The sequence below is a fragment of the Microcaecilia unicolor genome, chromosome 8, assembly GCF_901765095.1.
Source record: "Microcaecilia unicolor chromosome 8, aMicUni1.1, whole genome shotgun sequence".
In the NCBI taxonomy this organism is placed as follows: Eukaryota; Metazoa; Chordata; class Amphibia; order Gymnophiona; family Siphonopidae; genus Microcaecilia; species Microcaecilia unicolor.
The window spans coordinates 95,534,811-95,560,907 of NC_044038.1; the positions used below are offsets into that span (position 1 = coordinate 95,534,811).

Below are 26,097 nucleotides of genomic sequence, written 5' to 3' on the forward strand. Positions count from 1 at the left end.
CGTATGTAACACCCAACACATGTCAGCACTTGTACATCTTATAGAACTCTGGTACAAGTCCATAAAGCCTTGGCCGTCACTCCCAGTCCTCAAGGGCTGCCAATAAGTCAGGTTTTCAGGATATATGTAATGAATATGAATGAGAAAGATCTGCATACAGTGGAGGCAGTAAGCATGCAGATCTTTCTTATGCATATTCTTTAGGGGTATCTGGAAAACCTGACCCATTGGCAGCCCTCAATGACTAGTAGTGAAGACCAAGGCATAAGAGCACAACAGGTGTGGACTGGGTCAACTAGTTCCTGAAGATCTGGAACCATATGGTAAATCTGGTAATTTTACTTTCTCTTTGGTAACTACTAGAGTACAGATGGGGCGGATGGGAGCCATGCTTTAGACTCTTCTTTGTTGTGCCTTCTCATCGATTTTGTCTTTGCTCAAAGGTACTCTATGAAGACCCTGCATGAAGGCTCTCTTCACACCAGCACTCTCACCATTGTGAACGTCAGTGCAGTGCTGGACTACGCCCTTTTCACTTGCACTGCCACCAACCTGCTGGGTGTGGATAGCTTCGATATCCAGCTCGTTAGCACCAGTAAGAAGGGTTTGAGATGGGGGATGGCGGAAAAGACATGTTATCATCAGGCTGGGAAAAAGGGGATACTTCTGTTCATAGCCATTCTGTGTCCTCAGCAGATTTTGATTTAGTACAGTACTTATTTATTTGTTGCATTTGTATCCCACATTTTCCCACCTCTTTGCAGGCTCAAAGTGGCTTACAATACATCATGAATAGTGGAGATAGGACAGTTTAGACATTTGGCATTACAGAAGGATTTTGGGTTACATGATAATGATAAAGCATAGTAGCGATAAACAAAATATACATTATAAGACAGTTCTAGGTGCATGTGGGGAATTTCACATGTCTTGATCTTTGTTATATGTCTTGTTGAAGAGATGGATCTTCAATAGTTTGCGGAAGCTGGCTAGTTCGTAGATCGTTTTTAGGTTGCGCGGCAGCGTGTTCCAGAATTGTGTGCTCATATAGGAAAAGGTTGATGCGTGCATTAGTTTGTATTTTAAGCCTTTGCAGCTGGGGAAATGAAGATTAAGGAATGTGCAAGATGATTTTTTGGCATTTCTGGGTGGTAAGTCTATCAGGTTTGACATGTAGACTGGAGCATCACCATGGATGATTTTGTGAACTAGGGTGCATATCTTGAATGCGATGCATTCTTTGAGTGGGAGCCAGTGTAGCTTCTCTCGTAGGGGTTTGGCACTTTCATATTTTGGTTTTCCAAATACGAGTCTAGCTGCAGTGTTCTGGGCAGTCTGGAGTTTTTTAAGTATTTGCTCTTTGCAGCCGACGTAAAGTGCATTGCAGTAGTCTAGATGACTGAGTACCAATGATTGTACCAGATTACGGAAGACGGTCCTTGGGAAGAATGGTCTTGCTCTTTTTAATTTCCACATTGATTGGAACATCTTTTTGGTTATGTTTTTCGCGTGATTTTCAAGTGTTAGGTGTCGATCAATGGTAACTCCAAGAATTTTCAGGGTTTCCGAAATTGGTAGGTTCAGTTTTGGTGTGTTGATGGTGGTAAATTTGTTCATGTTATGTTGAGAGGTGAGTATTAGGCATTGGGTTTTTTCAGCGTTAAGTTTCAGCTACAAATGCATGTGCCCATGAGTGCATGATATGTAGACTTTGGTTGATGTCATTGGAAATTTCTTTTAAGTCTTTCTTAAATGGGATGTAGATCGTTACATCATCAGCGTATATGTATGGGTTGAGGTTTTGGTTTGATAGTAGTTTGGCCAAGGGTATTATCATTAGGTTGAATAAGGTCGGTGAAAGGGGGGATCCCTGTGGAACTCCGCATTCAGGTGTCCATGTGGCTGATGTACTCGAATTTGATGTCACTTGATATGAGCGTGTGGTTAGGAACCCCTTGAACCAATTGAGAATGTTGCCTCCGATACTGAAGTATTCGAGGATATGCAGTAGAATTCCATGATCGACCATGTCAAAGGCGCTAGACATGTCGAATTGTAGAAGTAGTATGTTCTTGCCGGTTGCTATCATTTATTTGAATTTCGTCATGAGCGTGACTAGTACTGTTTCAGTACTGTGGTTAGAACGAAAACCTGACTGGGAGTCGTGTAGTATTGAGAACTTGTCTAAATAGTTTGTGAGTTGTTTGGTCACCATCCCTTCTGTTATTTTGGTTATTAAGGGAATAGATGCTACTGGTCTATAGTTGGTTAGTTCACTAGCATTTTTCTTTGCATCTTTGGGTATGGGGGTGAGTAGAATGTTTCCTTTCTCCTTCGGGGTTTCCATTTTGTAGCATAATGTTCACGTGGTTCATTAGGTCTGTTATGAATTGTTGAGGTGCCATTGTCATAAGGTTGTTTGGGCATATGTCCAGTTTACAATGAGATTTGGCGAATCTTTTAAGCGTTTGTGTGATGAGATCCTCTGATAGTATCTCAAATTCAGTCCAAGTTCTATCTACTGGGTATACTCCAGGTTCTGGGTATAGGCAGTCTAAGAGTACAGCGTATTCGGTGGGGCTGACAGGTATTTTGGCTCGCAATTGTATGATTTTCTCTTTGAAGTATTTCACGAGGTTGTCGACTCCTAGTGTGTCTTTACTATTATTGGAGACTGGTGTGGTGTCTAATAGTTTATTCACTAGTTGGAAGATTTTATGTGTGTCCTTGTAGTTTGGTCCAATTTCAGTTTTGTAATATAGTCTTTTGGTTTGTCTTATGGTGTATTTATATTTTCTTCGAAGTTGTTTCCAAGCATTCAATGTGGAGTCGATTTTCTTTTTGTTCCACGCACGTTCTAATCTTCTGACTTGTGTTTTGAGTTTTTTCAGTTCTTCATTGAACCATGGTATTGAATTCTTTCTGTGTGAGGTTCTAGTTTGAATTGGGGCAATATTGTCTAATATTGATTTACATCTACTTCCTGCGAACTTATCATGTATTTTATTTTAAAATATAGAAAGACAATATACTTGATATGACTGTGGACACACTAGCACACACTGCTTAGAACAACAAGCTGTCAGCTGTCCATGATACCTCTCAATTATTAACACTAAAAACAACTTTAGCACCAGAGAGGAACAGAAGGATAAAGAAAGACAAAGACTACTATTTTAAATGCTGATTCTGCTCCCGCTCCGCCCACTCTTTATCCAGGTTGCCTAGATAGGGAGGCCATATTAGGTGTCTGTTTTGAGGCTATTCTATAAACCAGTAGCACAATGTGGCTGTGTACACTGTCATGCCAGGGCATTGCGCTGGCGTAGTGCAAGCAGGGAAGGCAGAAGACTGTACTTCAACTCCTTGGTGGACAGCAAGGTAATCAGCAGACACTTTAACACTGCAGTACTATGGGAAGAAAAACAGGAAGGCAGTCAGATCATTGTGCTACTGGCAAACAGCAGGGTTGAGTCCAAATTCGTTAAAAGCACAAAAACAACAGAATAAACACTCTCGTGGAAAAAAAAACCCTCTTGGCCAGGTTAACAGAGTTCTGATCCAAATACTCTCTATATTCTTTCAAATTTGTCCCAATATGAGTTGCCCCGGCCAAGCAAAAAAAAAAAAAAAAGACCTCAACAGTCAACTAAAAATCAGTACTACTTTGCAGTGCAGATGTCCAAATCAGAGGGGAGAGTTTCTCCCCTGCTCTGTTCAAAAATGAAAACCCAAATACATAAACCTCGGCTTAATTCAATTTAGCAGTTCAGTAAATCCCAATATGAAAACTAGAAAACAAGGCTTCAGCAGTTTCAGAGCCTGGCTGGATGTAAGTTCAAACAACAGTTCAGGCCATGGGAACCCCCCCCCCCCCCCCCCCCCACACACACACACAGAGTGCTGTAGCATTTGTTAACCGTTCCTGTGGCAGCAAAACGCTTCGCCCCATTTCCCAACCTATGAATCTCTCATTTCTTCTCAGCTACAGAAACCACTGAGAAATCCACCCCAGGGAGGTGTTCAGAGCTCTACAAGTCCAACCCAAAATCACAGAACAGTGATACAAAACTGACTATCTAGTTAGGAGGTGTCCATGTCTTCCCCAAGGCTATTTCTTGGAGCTCGGGAACCTGACTGGCTGCATCCCAATCCATCTGCTTGTCTGCCTATTTCTCTGGTCTCAGGCAGGCTTCTAAAACAGGGCCAGCTAGAAGCAGTCTGAAGCCCTGGGACAGAAAAAAGACTTGCTTACTTTTAACGATGATTCTCCATGGACAAAAGATTTTTCAGCCACACAACTGAAATGACGTCACAGTGATGGAGCTGACCCAGCCCTTTCAAAGCTCAGAAAGCTCTAGAACAGCTTTTTGCGCATGCCCCTACTTTCCCACCATACTGTACTTACTGTATCAACTGTACATCCCACCCCTCACCTCAGTTCCTTCCTGAAGCTGGTAGCAACTCTAGCTGGATGGGCAGGTTTCTGTGGCTGGAAGATCTTCGATCGCATGAACTGCCAAAAGCCTGGACAATTCTTCTTCTAGAAGTTGTGTTTGTGAAGACAGTGTCATGCAAGTAGGCAGCAGCCTTGTTGGTGGTGACTGAAGGAAGATGAATTGAAAACCATCCTGAATGATCTTCAGCACCCACATGTCTGTAGTGATAGTCTTCTAAATATGCAGAAAAACTGAAGCCGACCCTCTACTGGAATCTCCAATTGCGGAGGTGGGTCAAAACCCAGTGCCTCACAGCTGGCTGCAATGCTGCTGGTTTTTGCAATTTGTTTGTCCCTGCCACCTTTGTTATTATATTGTGCTCTCTGTGGATTATTTCTGGGATTGTAAAATGATTTCTGATACTGGAAATTTCTTTTCACTTGATATTTCATCTTAGAGGAGTAATATGGCATGGTTTTATATGAGGATTTTGAACTGTCCAAATTATCTTCCTTTAGGAAGTCCAAGGTGGTACAATCATCCTTTATGCCACCGATTGTCTCCTTGACTTTATCCCCAAACAAGGTTTCCCCCATGCACTGCGCATCCGCAACTTTTTCATGACCATCTTCCCTCAGAACAGGAGCCTTTAACCAAGCCAAATGCCTGGTGGAAATAGCAATGGTGACTCCTCTTGCTGCTATGTCATACCCATCATGTGAAGCATGTATCATATTTTCCATGATTATACAGAAAGATGGTCTGCTAGACTTGTAACAATTCCAACATCTTATGGAGCTCATCCATAATGGTATAGAGATACTGAGTATAGTGAAAGCTAAGGACTGCGATGTGTATTCCCAACATTGCACTTTGATAGAAGCGCTTGCCCATGAGATCCATGAATTTTAAAACTTTCTTAGGTGGACAATTTGAAAAATCTCTGGAACTTTTACTTTTACTTAGCAATTGAATTATGGGATAACTGTTGCTTCCCATGGCCCATAATTTCTTGCACCCTATACTTAGTGTCCAGACTGCGCTTGGTTGGTCGGGTGTAAACAGGGTCTTATGCTGCTTCAGCAGGGTGATGATGTCCTTAGGCGCGTCTAAGTATTTGAGGATATTGAGACTATTTGCCCTTGGGTCAGGTTTACAGGTTTTTGGCAGGGACAGCACTTTCACCATTTTTATTAAAAACTTCGGATATGAGGGATCAGACGGGAGCCCTGGAGTTCCTATACTTGGTGCTGGGAGATGAGTTCTTATACGAAGTGCTGAGTGTGCAGGACTGTATCCCTGCTTCCATAGAAGCTGGATATGGACCAAGATCTTTTCCTGGATGCAGATGGCCTGACAGTTGCTGGGCTTGGTCTAAAGATCATACAACAGGAGAAGGCTGCTGCTGCTGCTGGATCAACTGTTTAAGCAATTGCAAAAGAATCTGCAGGCAGTTGTAGCCTGTTGCTGTGGCTGGACTGGCTACACAGTGAGACAAGGATGAGAGGCAGAGAGATGGAGGGAACTGGAGGACTTTTCTGACCTACTGGAATGTGTAGCCCCTGAAGATCTGTGATGGGAGGAGTGGTGGTGGTGATGATGTCGATGGTGCTCATCGGCATCATGAACATGATGTTGGTGTCAGCTGTGGGAAGAGAAAAGGTCCCTTGAATGGCTGCAGTGGCTAGGAGGCTCAAGGTGAGCACTTAGCCTGCACTGTTTCGGTGTCAGAGAATCCAGAGAGTCCCTTGGCATCAAGGTGCGCTTTCGGGGCAAGTCAATGATGTCATGTGACTGCTGCTTCGCATCCTAGGAGTACTGGATCATCGAGCTACCAGCATCAGCATTGGGACCGATTTTGACTAGATTTCAGCTAGATCCTGATTTCCAAGCATTTTAGCTTTGGAGCGTGCAGGGGAAATAGCCACTGGAACAATGGGTGAAGATTGATGATCAGTAGCTAAGGTAGCCTTTTTCTTATTAGAGTGTTTAGACTTATGGGAGTGTATCTGTTGTATACAGCCCAAAGAAGAGGGTTTTTCTGACTGGGATTTAGATTGACTATAATCCCTCAATTTGAGGTCTATGATTTTAAGCACCCTTGGCAATATACTAGCACAATTAGGGCATTTGTCAACGCGATGTTCTGGCCCCAACTGTGGAGACTGCTCATGTGGGTTCATTGCTGACATCTTTTGATTGCAGCGTGTACAACGCTTAAATCTCAGCTTCTTTTCAGGAGAAGTTATTGTGGTAAAATAATAAACATTCGTAAGTTAACAGGTCTGATCACTACAATGGATAAAACAAAACTGAGATGAGGGGTGGGATGTACAGCCTGCTTAGGAACTAGGTTTCCCTCCCCCTCCCTCACAGTGTGAGCATAGTTCCTACCAGGATCAGTAAAATGAGGGGAAAGAGACTGTTATGTATTTTGCACCCGATAAGTAGGACATTTAAAAGGGCCCCCTAAGCTGGTGTAAACATATACAGCTGAAGACTGTGTGTAGATACATATTTTATGAAAATATTGGGGGAGGAGCCATGATGGTGGTCTAGTGTGACTAAGCAAACTGTGTGTCTGAGCTGCTGGTGTTGTCCATTTTCCTTATTCTAAAGATGCCTCATACCAAAAGAAAAGGCGTTGTGAAGAGCTTACCTTCACCCACAAGTGATCAACCTTCCACCGTGCCCTGCAGCACAGCGGGAAGGGCTGCTGAGTTTCACTGCAGTGTAAGTCCCTGAGAAAGTACTTGGTGGTGAAGGAAGCCTCCCCCCCCCCAGTGGGAAGGTCTACAGAAATGAAAGATAAAATGCCCAGAGTTTTTCTGAGGTTCAGTCGGTAGTGACTTTGGAGATGCTTTGGAGAGCCATTAATACGCTGGACTCAATGATTTCTAAATCTACACAGGAAATGGCTCAACTCATGAGTAAAATGGAACTTTTTCAAAATCCTTTGAGAGTTTTAAAGTGGAATCTTCAGAGAAAATGCAGCAAGCTCAGTCTGAGCTTAAAGATCTTAAAGATACTGTTTCCACTGTGGTTCAGGATAATATGAATATAAATTGAAGATTGGATCAGATAGAAAATTATAACAGGCACTTGAACTTGAGAATTTTCCTAAGGCCATAGGTGTAACCACATTAGATCTTTTCAAAAAGTATTTAATAGAAGTTTTAAAGTTTTCCTTTCAAATGATTCCTTTTTTAAATAAGGGCTATTATTTGCCATCTAAGGTCACCCCTTTGGATAAAGCACCACACAGATCGATCAAGTTCAATCTGAGGGTGGAGCCAATAATAATGATAATATTGGAAAAACATCTGCAATTTTGGAAGATTCCTTATCAGATGTTACAACTAGAGCCACACTGTTGGTTTCCTTTATCTTTGAACAAGAATTAAATGCAGTTGTGAGACTTTTTACTTTAAAAAGCCCCAACAGCTATTTTGTGGTCAAAGACTTTGGATGTGCCCGGATGTGACTAGATCTACACAGAAGCGGAGAAGGGAGTTCCTGCTCATGAGAGAAGAGACCAGATCTCTGGGGGTTACATTTTTATTGCATTTTCCTTGCAACTGTATGATCCGTTTTTTAGGTGTAAAGTATGTTTTCTTCACATCTTCACAGTTGAGATCTTTTTTTGGACTTGAAGAAGATATCCAGAAATTAAGAACATTAAGTTGAGTTATTATTATTTGGACCGTGGATTGAGCTAGGCTGAGCTTTATCTAAATGTATTATTTTCTTTTTCTTTTTTGGTCTCCCTATTATTCAGCTTCTTCCCCTCTTTTCCAGGTCAAAAGAAGGATATCTAATAGGAATAGCAAGTCTAGTATAGCTTTTATTCTTATTTTAAGCCATTTTCTAAAGAGGAAAAGACCTCAGGTGTTCGGCGCTTTCATGTGAACTTTTATACACAGAACTGCCGATGGAACCTCTTCACCAGTCTTAAAAACCTCCGGGTTAGTTTATTAGTCTTTTTTCTAGGCTTGGGAAAGATATTTCTTTAATATATTTTTTGTACTTTTTATTTTAACGTTAACTTATTGTATACGACTTTCCAGTGAAAGGACATCTCATCATGAGTAGGAGAGAATATATAGACACTTATCTTAGTGCAAAGATTTTCTCAGCGGTTATCTCAACAGAGCATCTCCGTTTCACAAACAGCTTCTTTGAGAGACAACCAGCTATTTGTAAGTCATTGTGGTACAGATTCTTCAGTTCACATGTCCTGTCGATAAAGCAATACAAAATATGGATTAACATAACTTAAAATTTAAAGAATAACCTTCATGGTTTGTACTGGCCATTACCTGTTTACCGACTCGCAGAAGTTTTTTTTTCGGCAGGTCTGGTTTAAAGATGGCGTCTACTTCTTTTAAAGGGACGCTAAAATCAGAATGACCAATCAGCTATTTACTTATGATACATGACCGCCGTTACTACTGCAATTTACCTAATTGTTTGACTAGCATTCCTATAGAAATCTTAAGGTGATTTTATTTACATATATTTTCATCTGTATTTTGTTTATATTATAAAGTAATATGTTATGCATATGTAGTTTTTATGTTCCAATATTTATGGTTCCTATTGTTTTATTGGTTTAAAGTCGTATATATGTGTATTTGCATATATATGCGTATATTTTTCAATTATGTTTATGTTCAATGAAGACCCCTGACGCAGGCGCTCAGCGTAGAAACACGGACCGTGTCGGGTCCATTTAAAGATTTGTTCTTCAAAATACATGATTAAAGGTTTCATTTCCCTTTTTTTGAAGGCTCTTGGTACTTTTTGTTTTGCTTCTTGGACTTCTGTTTGTACTCTGCTCCCTCTCTTGGCTACACAATATAAAAAGTACAAAAATATATTAAAGAAATATCTTTCTCAAGCCTAGAAAAAAGACTAATAAACTAACCCAGAGGTTTTTAAGACTGGTGAAGAGGTTCCATCGGCAATTCTGTGTATAAAAGTTCACATGAAAGCACTGCACACCTGAGGTCTTTTCCTCATTAGAAAATGGCTTAAAATAAGAATAAAAGCTATACTAGACTTGCTATTTTGCACACATTTATTTATTCATCTATTGCCAGATCTTGAGAGAGAGCGAGCTTTGGTAAATCACATATAGATGCCAGTTTAGACAGAATAACTGTACGTTATACACACAACTCAATATCTACTGCTAGGTCCCAAATTCTCTCTGTCCTAATTTTGTAACCCACATCAGCAGGCTGTCTGAATGTAGGCAGTAAAAACCAGTAAAACCAGTAAAAACCAGGACTGGACTAGCATTTCATGATGTCGCGGAGTTCAGTTTGTAACACTGACATTTGCTTTAGTGGAGGTTCATCAACTAGTTTCAGGTCATCAGAGTTAAACTAGGCAAGTCCTGCTTGTCAGCTTGTACTGAGTTACTCTACCAAAAGCAGGAAATATAAATTGAAGGATGCACCAGAGCAAAACCAGGACTGGGTTATCTGTTCTCTGCTAAACTAGAGCAATCTGATTACTCTGTTTTAACAACTGTGAGATTACACTGAACTAACAGTACTGTTGTCTCTATTTTCTACAATAAACAGGTCGCCCTGACCCTCCAACGCATCTAACAGTTGTCAGTTTTACCCATAATTCTGTGACCCTGGCATGGAGTGCCGGCTTTGATGGGGGACTGGATCAGAAGTTTCGGGTGCGGTGAGTGAAGGGAGCAAACTCAGGGTTGCGGGTGCAGTGAGTGAAGGGAGCAAACTCAGGGTTGAAGGGATAATCTTAAGATCTGCAATAGAATGAACAGATAAAGCTAAAAACAATGCATATCTGCAGAAGCTTGAAAAATGGTCAAGAGTGTGGCAACTAAGATTTAAAACCGAAGGTGTAGAGCTATACTTTTAAGATACAGTAATCCAAAAGAAGGGGAGAAGGATGAGGCACTAATGTGTCTTCTGATCTCAAGGTTGCAAGAGAATGTGACAAAGTATTTGTGAGAGTCAGACGAATGCTTGAATACATAGAGAGAGAGGTATTTTCAGTAGAACAAGTGGGGAAAGCATGGCTCATGGAATTCTTTCCTACTCCTTTCCATGTGTGCAGGATTAGATTACATATTTACTTCAATAATCCTACTTAAAGATGTTCATTTCATTAAGGGTGACCCATTTTTCTCAAAAGACTCTACTAAAGATATGTTTGAGGAAACTAACATTACTTTCTTTTTTCCTTTATACAAGTAGAACACGCACTTTAATATTATAAAGCTGAATTTCTTTTTTTTTTATTTTATTATTTATTCATTTTCATCAAACATTCAAGAAAACATCTTGGTCGGAAAAGAACATAAAGAGTAAAAAAAACCATATAACAATAAAGATTAACAATCTATAAAGAAATCATTACTACTCAAGTCCATAAACTGAGAATCCAAGATTCAGGAATACAAGGAGAATCTAGTTAAATTTTGAAAATTAACAGGATTAAGCAAGTGCCATTGAGGTGTATTACTTGTTTATTAAGCGTTATCCTTTTTTCTCGAAGTTATAAGAGCTGATGCATGCGTAGGCTCTGTAAACACATATTTCTTTCCATCAAGTCTAACTATACACTTGCAGGGGTATCTTAAAAAAAAGGTACCCCCCAACTGCACTATTCCAGACTTAAGGAGCAAAAATTGTTTCCTCCGTTTCCTTGTCTCCTTAGAGACATCAGGAAATAATAATATCTTATAACCCAAAAAGGGTTTTTCTCTATTACGAAAGAAAAGACGGAAGATCCAACCCTTATCCGGCAGCAAAGCAACGGTAGCGACCAAAGTCGCGGCCGTTGCTAATTCAGAATCAGAAGTCTCAAGCAAAAGAGATACATCTATTGGAGTTTCAGGAATTTGATTCAGTTCTTTTCCTGGGACATAATAAACGGAAGTAAATGGTGGTAAATTCTGGTCTGTTACATTCAAGACATCTCGGAAGTATCTCTTTAACATATCAAGAGGAGGTATTGTCTGTATCTTAGGAAAGTTTACAAATCTTAGGTTATGACTTTTAGTATAATTATCAAATGTTTCCATTTTTTTTCGAAGATTAGCCAAGTCATTTATCATCAAAGGTTGTAATGTTTCCAATTTTGCAATTCTTTGTTCAGCCTTTTCGGCTTTATTGTCCATTTCTTTAGTTTTTCCCTCCAGCTGTCTCAAGTCTTTCTCTAATAAATTTACTTTTGGGGCAATTTCATTTGCCTGTTTCAGAAAAGTTTGTCCCAAGGCAGAAACCAAATCCCATAGTTTGTCTAAAGTTACCTCTTTTGGTTTAACAATTAATTCTTTAGGCATTTCAAACCTCTCATATGCCGTCGCATGGATCTCTCTCTGTTCCTCGGTACCTCTCCCCGCATTAAACGGTGGTAGCGTTTCTCCAACTTGAGATGAAAGCGAGTCCTCCACTCGATATTCTTCCGGGTCCCTCTCATCTTCGTTGGGAGACCCGATCGAGTCAACAAGAAAGGAGCTTGCTGCAACCGGTTGGGGAGGCGGAATCCGCATAGCGGGACTAAGGGTGGTTTCCAAACCAGGGGAGACCGAATCTCCTAACATGCCGGACGTCCCAACTGGTAACGTCCCGCTTTCAAAAGCAACACTCTGTGGTCGAACGAAGCGATCAATAGGACCAGGTAAGGAGGGAGTAGATAGCGGGGCTCTGGCTGCTACTCGCCCTCGTCGTTTAGGCATTTTAGAAACAAAAGTAAAGCGCGACTCACAGCGCCTCAATAGACTGCGGCCATCTTGGATTCCAAGCTGAATTTCTAAAGACCTTTTAACCAAGCTTGAAAATGAATTTAAATTAAGAAATACACAGCCTCATTCCATAACCCTTGAGAAAGCAATCTGTAAACTATGATGTTCAAGAAGTGGGTGTGTTTGAATGATGTCCCAGTTTTTCTTAATAATCTTAATAAGAAATACTGGGACATCATTCAAACACACCCGTGTCATCAAGATCATAGTTTACAGATTGCCTTCTCAAGGAGTTGCAATCTGAAATAACTGTTAAAACCAGTTGATTTACCCAAGGCAAATGAATTTGATTCTTTAGTTGTAACCTCAGGACACTCTAAATGTGGTGGATGCAGCACTAGCAATGTTACTAAAGAATGTACAGAATTTGTAAATCCTGTGGATTGCAAGTGTTACAAAATAAGATCTAAAACAGACTGTACATCAGATTTTGTGGTGTACATTTTGCAATGTCCTTGTAATAGACTGTGTGTAGGTGAAACCACCAGGAAATTACAAACTTGTCTTTTGGAACATAAATCATGCATTTCTAGGCTCAAAATCGGAGCGCCATTAGTAGCCCACTGTACAACTACAAAACATACTTTTACCCAGTTTTTCTGTTTTATTATTGATCAGAAGAGCAGTACCCGTGGTGGTGATCGAGCCTGCCTCCTTCTGCAACACGAACAGAGGTGGATTTACAATTAGAAATATTTGGAACCTGCTGTGCTGAATACTGTTATTGAAAGGGCTGCTGGTTTTTTTTTATAGGGCGTGCTGTTTAGAACTGCATTTGTGACAATATTAAGATGGTCTGTTTTTATATGACAGCAAGTTACTCCTGATTTACTATCAACAGCTCTTCATGTTTGGTCTTCGCTGCACACCGTAATTCCATGATGTGGAGAACACTGATTGGATGAGGACATATTAGTGTTTTATTGAAAAAAATCGAAGCCATTTTTTGCTAGTGCTCTTTGTCACTTTTGTACATACCATTATAGGAATGAAATTCACTCCTAAGTGAGGGGGGATAGGTACGATCACAGTCTCTCTCAGATTTACTGCTAATGCTCACCTTAATACTTTCTCTGTGCCAAAGAATGCCTCCCTGCTAGAGTTCATATTTACAGACCACATATTTAGGTTCACCTGGAAATTCTTTCCGTTCAGGCTAGTGGCACTCATTACAATTGGGAACATTTTGTGTCTTTCTGCCACATTTTCTTGTTCTTTGAATGCACTGTTCAGAATTTGAGGATCTTCTTCTACAGAATAGTGACTTGGTACTTTATACTTGTATCAGGCATGGGTTCTTGTATTTTTCTCCTTTACAGTTAAATCTGGTTTTCATGCACCAAATTTTGTTAACTGGAATGGGAAAGCCCCCAATGAATATGACTTCTTCTTTCTCCACAATTTTGTTGGAGCTGTGATCTCACTCTTTTTTCATGTAAAGATATGTGATAGTGTTTACCCAGTTTCCAGTGGATGAGATGTTCTACCTTATTTTGTCTTTCCATATAGAGGTCTTCCTACATCAAAATGTTACAGCTAGCAATAAGAAGTGTAACTGTTTCCAGTCCTATTTCACAGAATCTGCATTTGTCTAGTTCAGCAATTTTCTTTCTTTTTTTTATTTATTTGAATTCACGGTTACCACAAGTATAAAACCTGAAAACAGAAAATACAGTCTATCAGTAGAAATACATAAATATAAGGAAAAAAAACATATCACATATTCAAATACAATAGTTTTAAAACATAGAAACATAGTAGATGACGGCAGAAAAAGACCTGCACGGTCCATCCAGTCTGCCCAACAAGATAAACTCATATGTGCTAGTTTTTTGTGTATACCTTTCCTTGATTTGTACCTGTCTTTTTCAGGGCACAGACCGTATAAGTCCGCCCAGTACTATCCCCCGCCTCCCAACCACCAGCCCCGCCTCCCACCACCGGCTCTGGCACAGACCGTATAAGTCTACCCAGCACTATCCCCGCCTCCCAACCACCAGCCCTGGCACAGACCGTATAAGTCTGCCCAGCACTAGCCTCGCCTCCCAACCGTCTCTGCCACCCATTCAAGGCTAAGCTCCTGAGGATCCCTTCCTTCTGAACAGGATTCCTTTATGTTTATCCCACGCATGTTTGAATTCCGTTACCGTTTTCCTCTCCACCACCTCCCGCGGGAGGGCATTCCAAGCATCCACCACCCTCTCTGTGAAAAAATACTTCCTGACATTTTTCTTAAGTCTGCCCCCCTTCAATCTCATTTCATGCCCTCTCGTTCTACCGCCTTCCCATCTCCGGAAAAGGTTCGTTTGCGGATTAATACCTTTCAAATATTTGAACTTCTGTATCATATCACCCCTGTTTCTCCTTTCCTCCAGGGTATACATGTCCAGGTCAGCAAGTCTCTCCTCATACGTCTTGTAACGTAAATCCCATACCATCCTCGTAGCTTTTCTTTGCACCGCTTCAATTCTTTTTACATCCTTAGCAAGATACGGCCTCCAAAACTGAACACAATACTCCAGGTGGGGCCTCACCAACGACTTGTACAGGGGCATCAACACCTCTTTTCTTCTGCTGGTCACGCCTCTCCCTATACAGCCTAGCAACCTTCTAGCTACGGCCACCGCCTTGTCACACTGTTTCATCGCCTTCAGATCCTCAGATACTATCACCCCAAGATCCCTCTCCCCGTCCGTACCTAGCAGACTCTCCCCGCCTAACACATACGCCTCCCGTGGATTTCTACTCCCTAAGTGCATCACTTTGCATTTCTTCGCATTGAATTTTAATTGCCAAACCTTAGACCATTCTTAGAGCTTTTTCAGATCCTTTTTCATGTTTTCCACTCCCTCCGGGGTGTCCACTGTGTTACAAATCTTAGTATCATCCGCAAATAGGCAAACCTTACCTTCTAACCCTTCGGCAATGTCACTCACAAATATATTGAACAGAATCGGCTCCAGCACCGATCCCTGAGGCACTCCACTACTCACCTTTCCCTCCTCCGAGCGAACTCCATTCACCACCACCCTCTGGCGCCTGTCGGTCAACCAGTTCCTAATCCAGTTCACCACTTTGGGTCCCATCTTCAGCCCATTCAGTTTATTTAAGAGCCTCCTGTGGGGAACCGTGTCAAAAGCCTTACTGAAATCTAAGTAGATTACGTCTATAGCACGTCCACGGGTCAATTCTCCTGTCACCCAATCAAAGAATTCAATGAGATTCGTTTGGCACGATTTCCCTTTGGTAAAACCATGTTGTCTCGGATCTTGCAGCTCATTTTCTTCCAGGAAATTCACTATCCTTTCCTTCAGCATCGCTTCCATTACTTTTCCAATAATAGAAGTGAGGCTTACCGGCCTGTAGTTTCCAGTTTCTTCCCTATCACCACTTTTGTGAAGAGGGACCACTTCCGCCGTTCTCCAATCCCTCGGAACCTCTCCCGTTTCTAAGGATTTATTAAACAAATCTTTAAGAGGACCCGCCAGAACCTCTCTGAGCTCCCTCAATATCCTGGGGTGGATCCCATCCGGTCCCATGGTTTTGTCCACCTTTAGCTTTTCAAGTTGTTCATAGACACTCTCTTCTGTGAACGGTGCTATATCCACTCCATTCTCAAATGAACTTTTGCCAGACCATCGCGGTCCTTCTCCCGGATTTTCTTCAGTAAAAACAGAACAAAAGTATCTATTTAGCAAATTTGCCTTTTCTTCATCATTATCTACATAGCGGTTTGCAGTATCTTTTAGTCTCACAATTCCCTTTTTAGTCACTCTCCTTTCACTAATATACCTGAAGAAATTTTTGTCCCCCCTCCTTACATTTCTAGCCATTTGTTCTTCCGCTTTCGCCAGACGTATCTCTCTCTTGGCTTCTTTTAGTTTCCTCCGATATCCCTCCCCGTGTTCCTCATCTTGAGTTTTTCTGTATTTCTGGAACGCCAACTCTTTAGCCTTTATTTTCTCAGCCACTTGCTTGGAGAGCCATATCGGTTTCCTTTTTCTCTTGCTTTTATTTACTTTCCTTACATAAAGGTTTGTGGCCCTATTTATAGCTTCCTTCAGCCTGGACCACTGTCCTTCCACCTCTCGTACGTCCTCCCGGCCTGTCAGCTCCTTCCTTAGGTATTCCCCCATTTTGCTAAAGTCAGCATGCTTGAAATCCAGGACTTTGAGTTTTGAGTGGCCGCCCTCCTCTTCAGCCGTCATATCAAACCAAACCGTTTGATGGTCACTGCCGCCCAGGTGGGCACCCACTCGGACATTTGACACGCTATCCCCATTTGTGAGCACCAGATCCAGCGTCATACGTAAAAAAATTACGTATGACAGAATGTATTACAAACTAACCCCATTAATTAAGAAAAAAGGGGAGGGAAGGACAAGAAAACAAAACTCAGAAAGTTGGAAGTCACTATCCGAATAAAATACAAATAATAAATTCTAAGTGATTTCTTAATAGAGAAGAAAAAGTAAACAGATTTTTCACTTTAATTAGCAGGTGAATTTTCCATTATAAGAGATGAGATGGTGAAGGAGGCCAGTTGAGACCTGGTTTCAACAAAATTCTTCAAATGAATTAGATCCACAAACATAAATTTTACCCCCTAACTTAACAATACATTTACATGAATATATTAGGGAAAACGTCCCCCCTAGGGCTACCAGCTAAGGTTGAAGAACCAAAAAGGCCTTCCTCCTAAGTTGTGTTTCCCTAGAGAAGTCAGGAAATACAGAAACTTTCTGATCTTTATAGTGGAAATGTAAATGTAGATCCCAAACATAGTTGAGATCTAAGGCAAAGGTAACGATGAGAGTAGCTTTAGATAATACAGCCGGGGAATTCTCCAAAAAGTCTGCCAAATTTAGTCAAGCGATGTCCCTTCCCACATCTTCATTAGGGCCACAATGTCTTTCAACAACATAGTAAGCTTGCATAATGGATGGCATATCATCCATAAAGGTCTTTAAAACTTCTTTAAGATATTTCTTCAGCATTTCCAGTATAAGGTTCTTCTGTTAGCCTTCAAAGCCTTTCGCTTTGGGCTTCTACACTATCTTGCTTCCCTCATCATTCCTTAATCCCCCTCTCACACTCTGTGCTTCCTTGACCACCATCACATGGTTTTGCTGGGTCCATGGCTAGCACAACATGAAAGAACTAGAAATACTACCTTTTACTTTCTTGCCCCAATGCATTGGAATAGCCTCCCTGCTGATAGCCATGCTGAGCTATCCCTTCCCAGGTTTAAAACAGCTATTAAAGCCTGTTTTTTTTGGCAGGCCTTCGGTGGCTAGGTAGCCAAACCACTGAGGTGTTTCCTCATTCTCCTCCCTTTCTTCTTTCTTACTATTTTCCCCTCATCTTTATGTTCTTACTCCCCCCCCCCCCTTCCCACTAAGTGTGAAATGGTTACATAGTAACATAGTAGATGACGGCAGAAAAAGACCTGCATGGTCCATCCAGTCTGCCCAAGACAAACTCATATGTGTATACCTTAACTTGCAACTTTGAATTTGTACCTGTCCTTTTCAGGGCACAGACCATATAAGTCTGCCCAGCAGTATTTCCTGCCTCCCAACCACCAGTCCCGCCTTCCATCAGCGGCTCTGGTACAGACCGTATAAGTCTGCCCTCCCCTATCCTCGCCTCCCAACCACCACCCCCTCTTCCCCCCAACTGCTCCGCCACCCAATTTCAGCTAAGCTTCTGAGGATCCATTCCTTCTGCACAGGATTCCTCTATGCATATCCCACGCATGTTTGAACTCCGTTACCGTTTTCATCTCCACCACCTCCCGCGGGAGGTCATTCCAAGCGCCCACCACCCTCTCCGTGAAAAAATACTTCCTGACATCTTTCCTGAGTCTGCCCCCCTTCAATCTCATTTCATGTCCTCTCGTTCTACCGCCTTCCCATCTCCGGAAAAGATTCGTTTGCGGATTAATACCTTTCAAATATTTGAACGTCTGTATCATATCACCCCTGTTCCTCCTTTCCTCCAGGGTGTACATGTTCAGGTCAGCAAGCCTCTCTTCATACGTCTTGGAACGTAAATCCCATACCATCCTCGTAGCTTTTCTTTGCACCGCTTCCATTTTTTTAACATCCTTTGCAAGATACGGCCTCCAAAACTGAACACAATACTCCAGGTGGGGCCTCACCAACGTCTTATACAGGGGCATTAAAACCTCCTTTCTTCTGCTGGTCACTCCTCTCTCTATACAGCCTAGCAATCTTCTAGCTAATGCCACCGCCTTGTCGCACTGTTTCGTCGCCTTCAGGTCCTCAGATACTATCACCCCAAGATCCCTCTCCCCGTCCGTGCCTATCAGACTCTCCCCACCTAACACATACGTCTCCCTTGGATTTCTACTCCCCAAGTGCATCACTTTGCATTTCTTCGCATTGAATTTTAATTGCCAAACGTTAGACCATTCTTCTAGCTTCTTCAGATCTTTTTTCATGTTTTCCACACCCTCCGGGGTGTCCACTCTGTTGGAAATCTTGGTGTCATCCGCAAAAAGGCAAACCTTACCTTGTAACCCTTCGGCAATGTCACTCACAAATATATTGAACAGAATCGGCCCCAGCACCGATCCCTGAGGCACTCCACTACTCACCTTTCCCTCCTCCGAGCGAACTCCATTCACCACCACCCTCTGGCGTCTGTCTGTCAACCAGTTCCTAATCCAGTTCACCACTTCGGGTCCTATCTTCAGGCCGTCTAGTTTATTTAAGAGCCTCCTGTGGGGAACCGTGTCGAAAGCCTTGCTGAAATCTAAGTAGATGACGTCCATAGCACGTCCTTGATTTAATTCTCCTGTCACCCAGTCAAAGAATTCAATGAGATTCGTTTGGCACGATTTCCCTTTGGTGAAACCATGTTGTCTCGGATCTTGCAACTTATTGGCTTCCAGGAAATTCACTATCTTTTCCTTCAGCATCGCTTCCATTACTTTTCCAATAACCGAAGTGAGGCTTACCGGCCTGTAGTTTCCAGCTTCTTCCCTATCCCCACTTTTGTGAAGAGGGACCACCTCCGCCGTTCTCCAATCCCTCGGAACCTCTCCCGTCTCCAAGGATTTATTAAACAAGTCTTTAAGAGGACCTGCCAGAACCTCTCTGAGCTACCTCAGTATTCTGGGGTGGATCCCGTCCGGCCCCATGGCTTTGTCCACCTTCAGCTTTCCAAGTTGTTGATACACACTCTCTTCTGTGAATGTCGCTCTATCCACCTCATTCTCAGGTGTACTTTTGCTAGTCCCTCTCGGTCCTTCCCCAGGGTTTTCTTCAGTGAAAACAGAACAAAAGTATCTATTTAGCAAATTGGCTTTTTCTTCATCAATTGGCTTTTTCTTCATCAATTGGCTTTTTCTTCATCAATTGTTGCTCCTTTGCTTTCCTGTTTTAATATTGTAGTTCCTTTGTAGCTCTTATTATTTAGTCTGTGAATTGCTTAGGTCTGTGCTCAGTTATAGTGGTATAGTAAATGTAAATAAAACATAAAGCACTATAATCTGCTGGGCTTGGTGCAGTGTCCATTCTTGCTCCTTTTTTTAGACAGAAGGTAAAAGCCCTCTAATCCAGAGGACCCCAGGAGTGGTGAGGAGAGGACAGGATAGGGAGTACTGGAGCAGAGAGATGAGTGGCTCTTTTCAGCTCCATCTTCCCCCCTCCACTTTTGTCCTCCAGTGCTGCTGGTTGTGGTATAGGAGGAGAGGAACATAGCAGGCAAGAGCAGTACAAAGCCTCTACTCCAAGTTCTAGCCATTCCCTCCTGTCTATATTGCAACCAGGCTGACTGGAGAACAGGAAGGGAAATAACAGATCAGGGAAAGAAGGAAAAGGGAAATGGGACTTGATATACCGCCTTTCTGAGGTTTTTGCAACTACATTCAAAGCAGTTTACATATATTCAGGTACTTATTTTGTACTAGGGGCAGTGGAGGGTTAAGTGACTTGCCCAGAGTCACAAGGAGCTGCAATGGGAATCGAACTCAGTTCCCCCAGGATCAAAGTCCACTGCATTAACCACTAGGCTACTCCTTGGCTTTGCTCTGATCCTTACCTACTGCTTTGTGGGCTCCCAGTTCTAGTTGCTCCTTCATTTCGTCCACAGTGTTGATCAGTTGTTATGGGGAGAGGAAAGAAAGAACTGCATTTTGCACATAAGAGCCCTGCCTGCTCATTATCTGCTGTCATGTTCTATGCTTTGATTGGGTGTATGCCAGGTGGAGACAAAAAAGGTAGGAGGGACATGGGCAGAGATGGAAAGGCTATGACGTATATGATGGGTGGAGATTGAAGGGGTAGGAGTTATGTGTATAGTACAGGGGAAGGGGTAGGTGTAAAAGGCCAAGTATGGGAAGTAAGTAGCAGAAGAGTGTGTCTAAGAAGTAATGGATGTATGTGGGGAGAAGTCTGGATATATATGTTTCGGTGTATAAGGAGACTTCTGTTACCTGCACATGTTTCTCCTTCTTTAGGTACCACTGGAAGGAGGCTCCCAGTTTCATGTATGTTGATGTGTTTCCACCACAAGCTACAACTTTCACCATCACAGGCCTGAATCCAGACACACCATACAACTTCTCTGTCAATGCCATCAATATCCTCGGAGAAAGTGACTATGCTGATGGTGGTGCTGTGCTGACTGTCACAACACAGGGTACCTAAGAATCTGAGAGAAGATGGATGTTGAGCGGGAAAGTAGCCTAGCAAAGGGGCAGGAGGCCATATATAGAGAAGGAAACTGCAGAGATTTGTTCTATGCCTGTGTTAGGTAACTAGGAGACACATGGGTACCTGAGGTAGTAACAGATACCTTAAATACGGAGTCTATGTAACCCATCAAGGGTTCCTGATCAGGGCAAGGCCTACAGTGCATGTTGGAGCTGGAGACCCGTTTGAAGGTTGAGGTCCCAGACAAAACTAAGGTCCAGGAGAATACCAGGCAAGAGGTCCAAACACAGGTGTCAACAAAGAAGCTGAGAAACAGGCAAAATCTCAGGAGGAACTGTTTATACCAGAAAAGGATCCTTGCAGCTGTTAGATCTCTGACTGGAGGTTGAATATGAACCTGTCATGTTCTGGCCCAGTCAGAGTTTCTCATGGCATCTCTCATGTTTGGAGGAAGAGCCAGTCACCTATTGAAGATGCCATATCTTCAATCATAAATGGAGGCATGGGTGGGTAATCTTCATGGAGTGGCAGTTACAACCTTGAGCAGCAGATTAGAGGGGCCATTTTGGTCCTTATCTGCTATCTACTATGTTATTATGTTCACCAGTTCTTTGGCTTAACAGCTGCACTAAGTACTCTGCAGCACCTGATTCAAACCCTGGCAACCCTTAGAACCTGTTCTGTAGAGGGAAGGTCACTGTTGCTCTACTTGCTTTATAACTACTGTACTGATATCATAATCATCTCTTTCAGAGAAAATAATGCCAGACGTTCCCTGGGTGACTCCTAGTGCTCCTACTTTACCCAAGCCAGGTGAGGTCATGCATCACTTTTCATACTATTCCCCCCTCCCCCAGGGACAGCAGATAAACGGAAAAGGAAAGGAGGAATGGGCCAAAGTACTCTTTGTATTAATAAACATGGCAGTACTGTCGTCACTGCACCACCCTACCAGCCTCAGACATAATGAGGGCAGTTCTGTAAAAGAGTGACTATACTTAGGCACCTAAAGGATGCTTATTTGGAGCCTGTTCTATAAAAGTAAAGAATAAGAGAGGTTGTGGTCTGCACAAAGACACTATAAACATTTTAATGAATGTTTACATGTTGTAGTGTATATAACAAATTAGCTTGGAAGCAATTTCTTTCTACCTTGCTTGTTTTATCCGCTTATAGCATTTTATAAATTATTCCCCTACTTCTATAAAAGTTGTCAAAAATTTTACTTGCAAATTTGGGCATGTGCACAATTTAATTGAATAATGAGCCAATTAATGCCAATAATTCACTTTTTAACAAGCAATTATTGGTGCAAGTTGAAACCAATTAATATGTGCACATATAAATTTAGGCACTTGATCCACGCCAAAAATTCACAGGAGTTCTGGAAAAGGGGGCACGGAAATAGGAGGGTCATGGGCATGGAATCGAGTTACGTGTGCAATTATAGAATAAGGGGGTTCCCTCATAAACTTAGGCAGGGGCATTTACACCACGTTTTCTTTGGTGCAAATGGACACACCTAAATTTACATGTGACCCCTGTGCTTAAGTGCTATTCTGTAAATCGTGCCATAGCGCTTGTGTTTTTTTTCCATGCCAATTTTTTAGGCACAATTTATAGAATTCACCTCTATGTTGTGAAGCTGAAGCTCCCACCTCAGGATCCCAGGTCCCTCTTTCACTCAGGGTGAGCTGGTTCACAGTATGCAGAGTTTATGCAAATTATTCTACTACCCCTTTCTGCTCAGGGTGACCTGCTTCTCAAAAGGCAAACACAGTCAGGTCTCACCAACAGGATATTTCTCATACAAATCTTTTATTCCCCCTTCCTGGGGCACACTTCTTCCAGCTTAAAACACCTTTACAAGCTTAAACAGTCCTTCCAGCTTAAACATTTTTTCCTAGTCAGTTCAATCTTCCAGCTTAAGCACCTGGACACTCAGTCCTTCCTTGTAACATGGACACCCAGTCCTTCCTTGTAACCTGGACACACAGTCCCTCCTTGTAACACACAGTTCTTATACCTGATAATCTAGGGCCTTCTTACCCCAGTCAGCTTCCTTGCTTTGCTCACAGTTCACCACCAGTCCAAAGGGCTCAGCCAGTACTTCTCATGGGGATTCTCCTGCTTCAGTTACCAGCTCTCTTCTTCAGCTGCTAGCTCTCCTCCTCCCCCCTCACACTCAGGTGGGGTATTAAGTGGTTAATGACCAAACAGGACCCAGCCCATAACCTGCTGCACCTGTTTCTATCCCCAGGACTCTCCTCGGTCCTAGCGACCTCCAGCTATACCTCCCCTTACTGGCTCCCTTCAGCAACTCACCCAGCCCTTCTCCCTGGACATTTTAGGGGAACAGCGCCCTCTAGGGGCCTAACCAGGGTAGGACAGCCTCTCCCTTCTCACAATGTGCATAAATGCACTGCTCAAACTCTGCTCATATGAACCCCTATTTGTGAAGCATGTGCTTTCAAAGATATGTGCATATGGACAAGATTGCATATAGCCAGATTATTTTTTACATGGGTTTGTGTTCACATATGCGCATACATAACTAGAATACTGGCATTTAGACATGTACTTATGACGTAACTTTAGGCAGCTCCTAATGAAATTACCTCCAGTAAGTCAACATCTTTATTTTATTTTTTTTTTTTTAAATTTATAATCCACACCATCTACAGTTTTGGGTGGATTACAATAAACATGCCTAATAAAACAACAAAGCTAACCCCTTAATGACATTGCACCAGGACACCAAAAGATGATCACCTAACACACCGTCCCCTGGGCCTCATCAGGAAAGGGAAATGTACTATCTCTGCTGTTGTTAAAACAGTAACTTATAGGATGTCATTTTAGAAGAGTTCTGAAGCCTGTAAATGGCATATATGTGGAAATGCTGATTTTAGATTACCACTATTGACATGTACAGATGTTGAGGGTTGCACAGATTTACAGGGAGTGTGTTCTGGTTGTAGTTTGGGCTGTATTCTCATTTTACGTATATTTTTAAATATTTCCCTGTTGGCATTTACACCTACTCGGAGGCATGCATAACTATCAGCTGCCTGCTAACCTGGACTTGGGGTCTAAACCACTGGCTGAGGGGGCAACTCTGTGGTGTTTACCACCACCTCAAAATGTTTAAAAAAGAGTTATTTCACTTGGTTCCTTAATAGGTTCCTCTGTTACATATAGTTTTGTGAAATCCAATATGTGTATATGCAAATATCAGCGTATGTTGTTCAATCAGCAATGGTGAGAGTCCGCTGAGGCGGGGGAACACCGAGGATCCCTTGAGGAAGCAATAGCAAAAACAGAGAAGTGAGAAATAGACCAGGCAATCCAGAGACAAATGAGGAGAGATCAGTCGATTATGAGGTGCAGACTCGCCACAGCACCGTGTTTTGGCTGGTAGCCTGCATCAGGAGTCTTTAAATAAAATGCAACATCATCAAATGGTCAATAACCATAAATTCAAGAAAAAGGAACAATTTGGTCTTTAAAAAGACTTTTAGGTGAGCAATGCGTTGGTGCGTAATCAAGCTGATACAGCTACAAACAGAAAAATGTTTGTCTCTGGGTTGCCTGGTCTATTTCCCACTTCTCTGTTTTTGCTCAATCGGCATTTACAGATGAGTTGCCAATGCTTATATGTGTAAACCCCAGATAATACCATTCCTTTTCTGAACATGCTTTTTAATGAAATGGCTTTTGCAGCTGGGCATGCTGGCAAGCACATGATATTTGTATTTTACAAAACATCTCTGGCTGATATTTAGTTCGTGGGGGGGGGGGGGGGGTAGCTAAAGTATCATGAGGCTGCCGCTAGAAGTTGTGGAAGCCATAGTGAAAAGCAGGCTGTGCTGGATAGGAGCGATTGGGTATTGCCCCTGCCCATTTTCCCCTAGACCAGCATGGACCCACAAATGTGGGCCTAGGAGGACCAGCTTAGATTTTCTTTAGGGGGGGGGGGTGGCAGGAGTTCTGAAGTTCTGGGGGGTAGGAGAGCTGCTGGACCTTATCAACCGCTACCTGGAGATTAACTAGGCACCGTCCGATATTCAAATTGGTGCCCGGTTAACCTCACCGCATAAAATTAGGACAGCTTTTTTTCTTTCCTAACTGACTTGGTCACAGCTCCACCCAAACTCTGTCCCCAGCCGGCCCTTAACTTGCTAACTTTAGCACAGTTAGTGGGAATATTCATTGGCACTATCCAGTTAAGTGCTATTGAATATCCCACTTAGTCCCAACCAAGTGATTTAAATGGCTAGGAGCCTCTCCTGGCCATTTAAATTGCTTTGAATATCTACCCCTCTGTATTCCATGGAGTCTTTTGTAAAATTCTTGGGAAACTCAGAATATCCTGACTTGGACCTTCTCAATTTCTACATAGATATTCTATGCAAAATGTGGCTCATAACTTACATCATTTACCAGTAGCCAAAAAATGTTAAAACCATCCTATTTAACACAACAGTAATGCAATTAGAAATGAAAGCCTTTTATTGTTTTATTGTGATCTTGCCATTGGTGAAAGGTTTCTCCCAGATTGTCAGTTTTTGCTGAATAAAATAAATTAGTTCAAAAACCTACAATTATAAAAAAAACAAGGAAAACGACAACAAAAATAAGCACATCAGAAATAAAACATCAGCTGTATCTAATGGAAAATGCTCCAAAAAAGTAAAGCTAACTACTGAAAAGTAGGCCTGATAATCAAAAGGAATTATCCCTGATAACAGCAGCTGTTGTCTGCATAATTTCCTTAAGCAGTACTATCTGGATGATGCATCTGAATATCCTTAAGGACTTCCTTTGCACCATCCAGGATGTTGCATTGGCGAAACAAGAATTTAGCAACAAGTATTTGGAGAGCAGTGAAATTCACACCAGATAATTAACTGAATAGTTAGGTTAGAAAAATTGCTAACTTTATCCATAAAGCCATCCAGACAGCTGTTTGGATATCGCTGCTATCCAGAGTATGGCCTCTTGCCACTTAGCCAGATATTCAGTGCCACTTGCAATTCAGATAGCAGTGGTGAATATTTGGAATATTTTTAAATGCCACAGCTGTCATTTAAATAAAAAAAGGCCTACCACAATGTTTCAATATTGTTATGAAGGATATTACACCAGAATAAAGACTGAAAAAAATAAACCATCAGAGATC

At 42.0% G+C, this 26,097-nt stretch overlaps 1 protein-coding gene across 2 annotated transcripts in view; it reads left to right on the forward strand.

Moving 5' to 3' along the window:
* Positions 1-26,097, forward strand: part of NPHS1 (NPHS1 adhesion molecule, nephrin) — a 387,780-nt gene that overhangs the window by 256,667 nt on the left and 105,016 nt on the right. For both annotated transcript variants that reach the window (XM_030213102.1, XM_030213103.1), the window contains 4 exons: positions 444-595; positions 10,031-10,142; positions 20,720-20,901; positions 21,669-21,728. In XM_030213102.1, the coding sequence (XP_030068962.1) occupies positions 444-595; positions 10,031-10,142; positions 20,720-20,901; positions 21,669-21,728 (506 nt within the window). The remainder of the gene's footprint in view (positions 1-443; positions 596-10,030; positions 10,143-20,719; positions 20,902-21,668; positions 21,729-26,097) is intronic.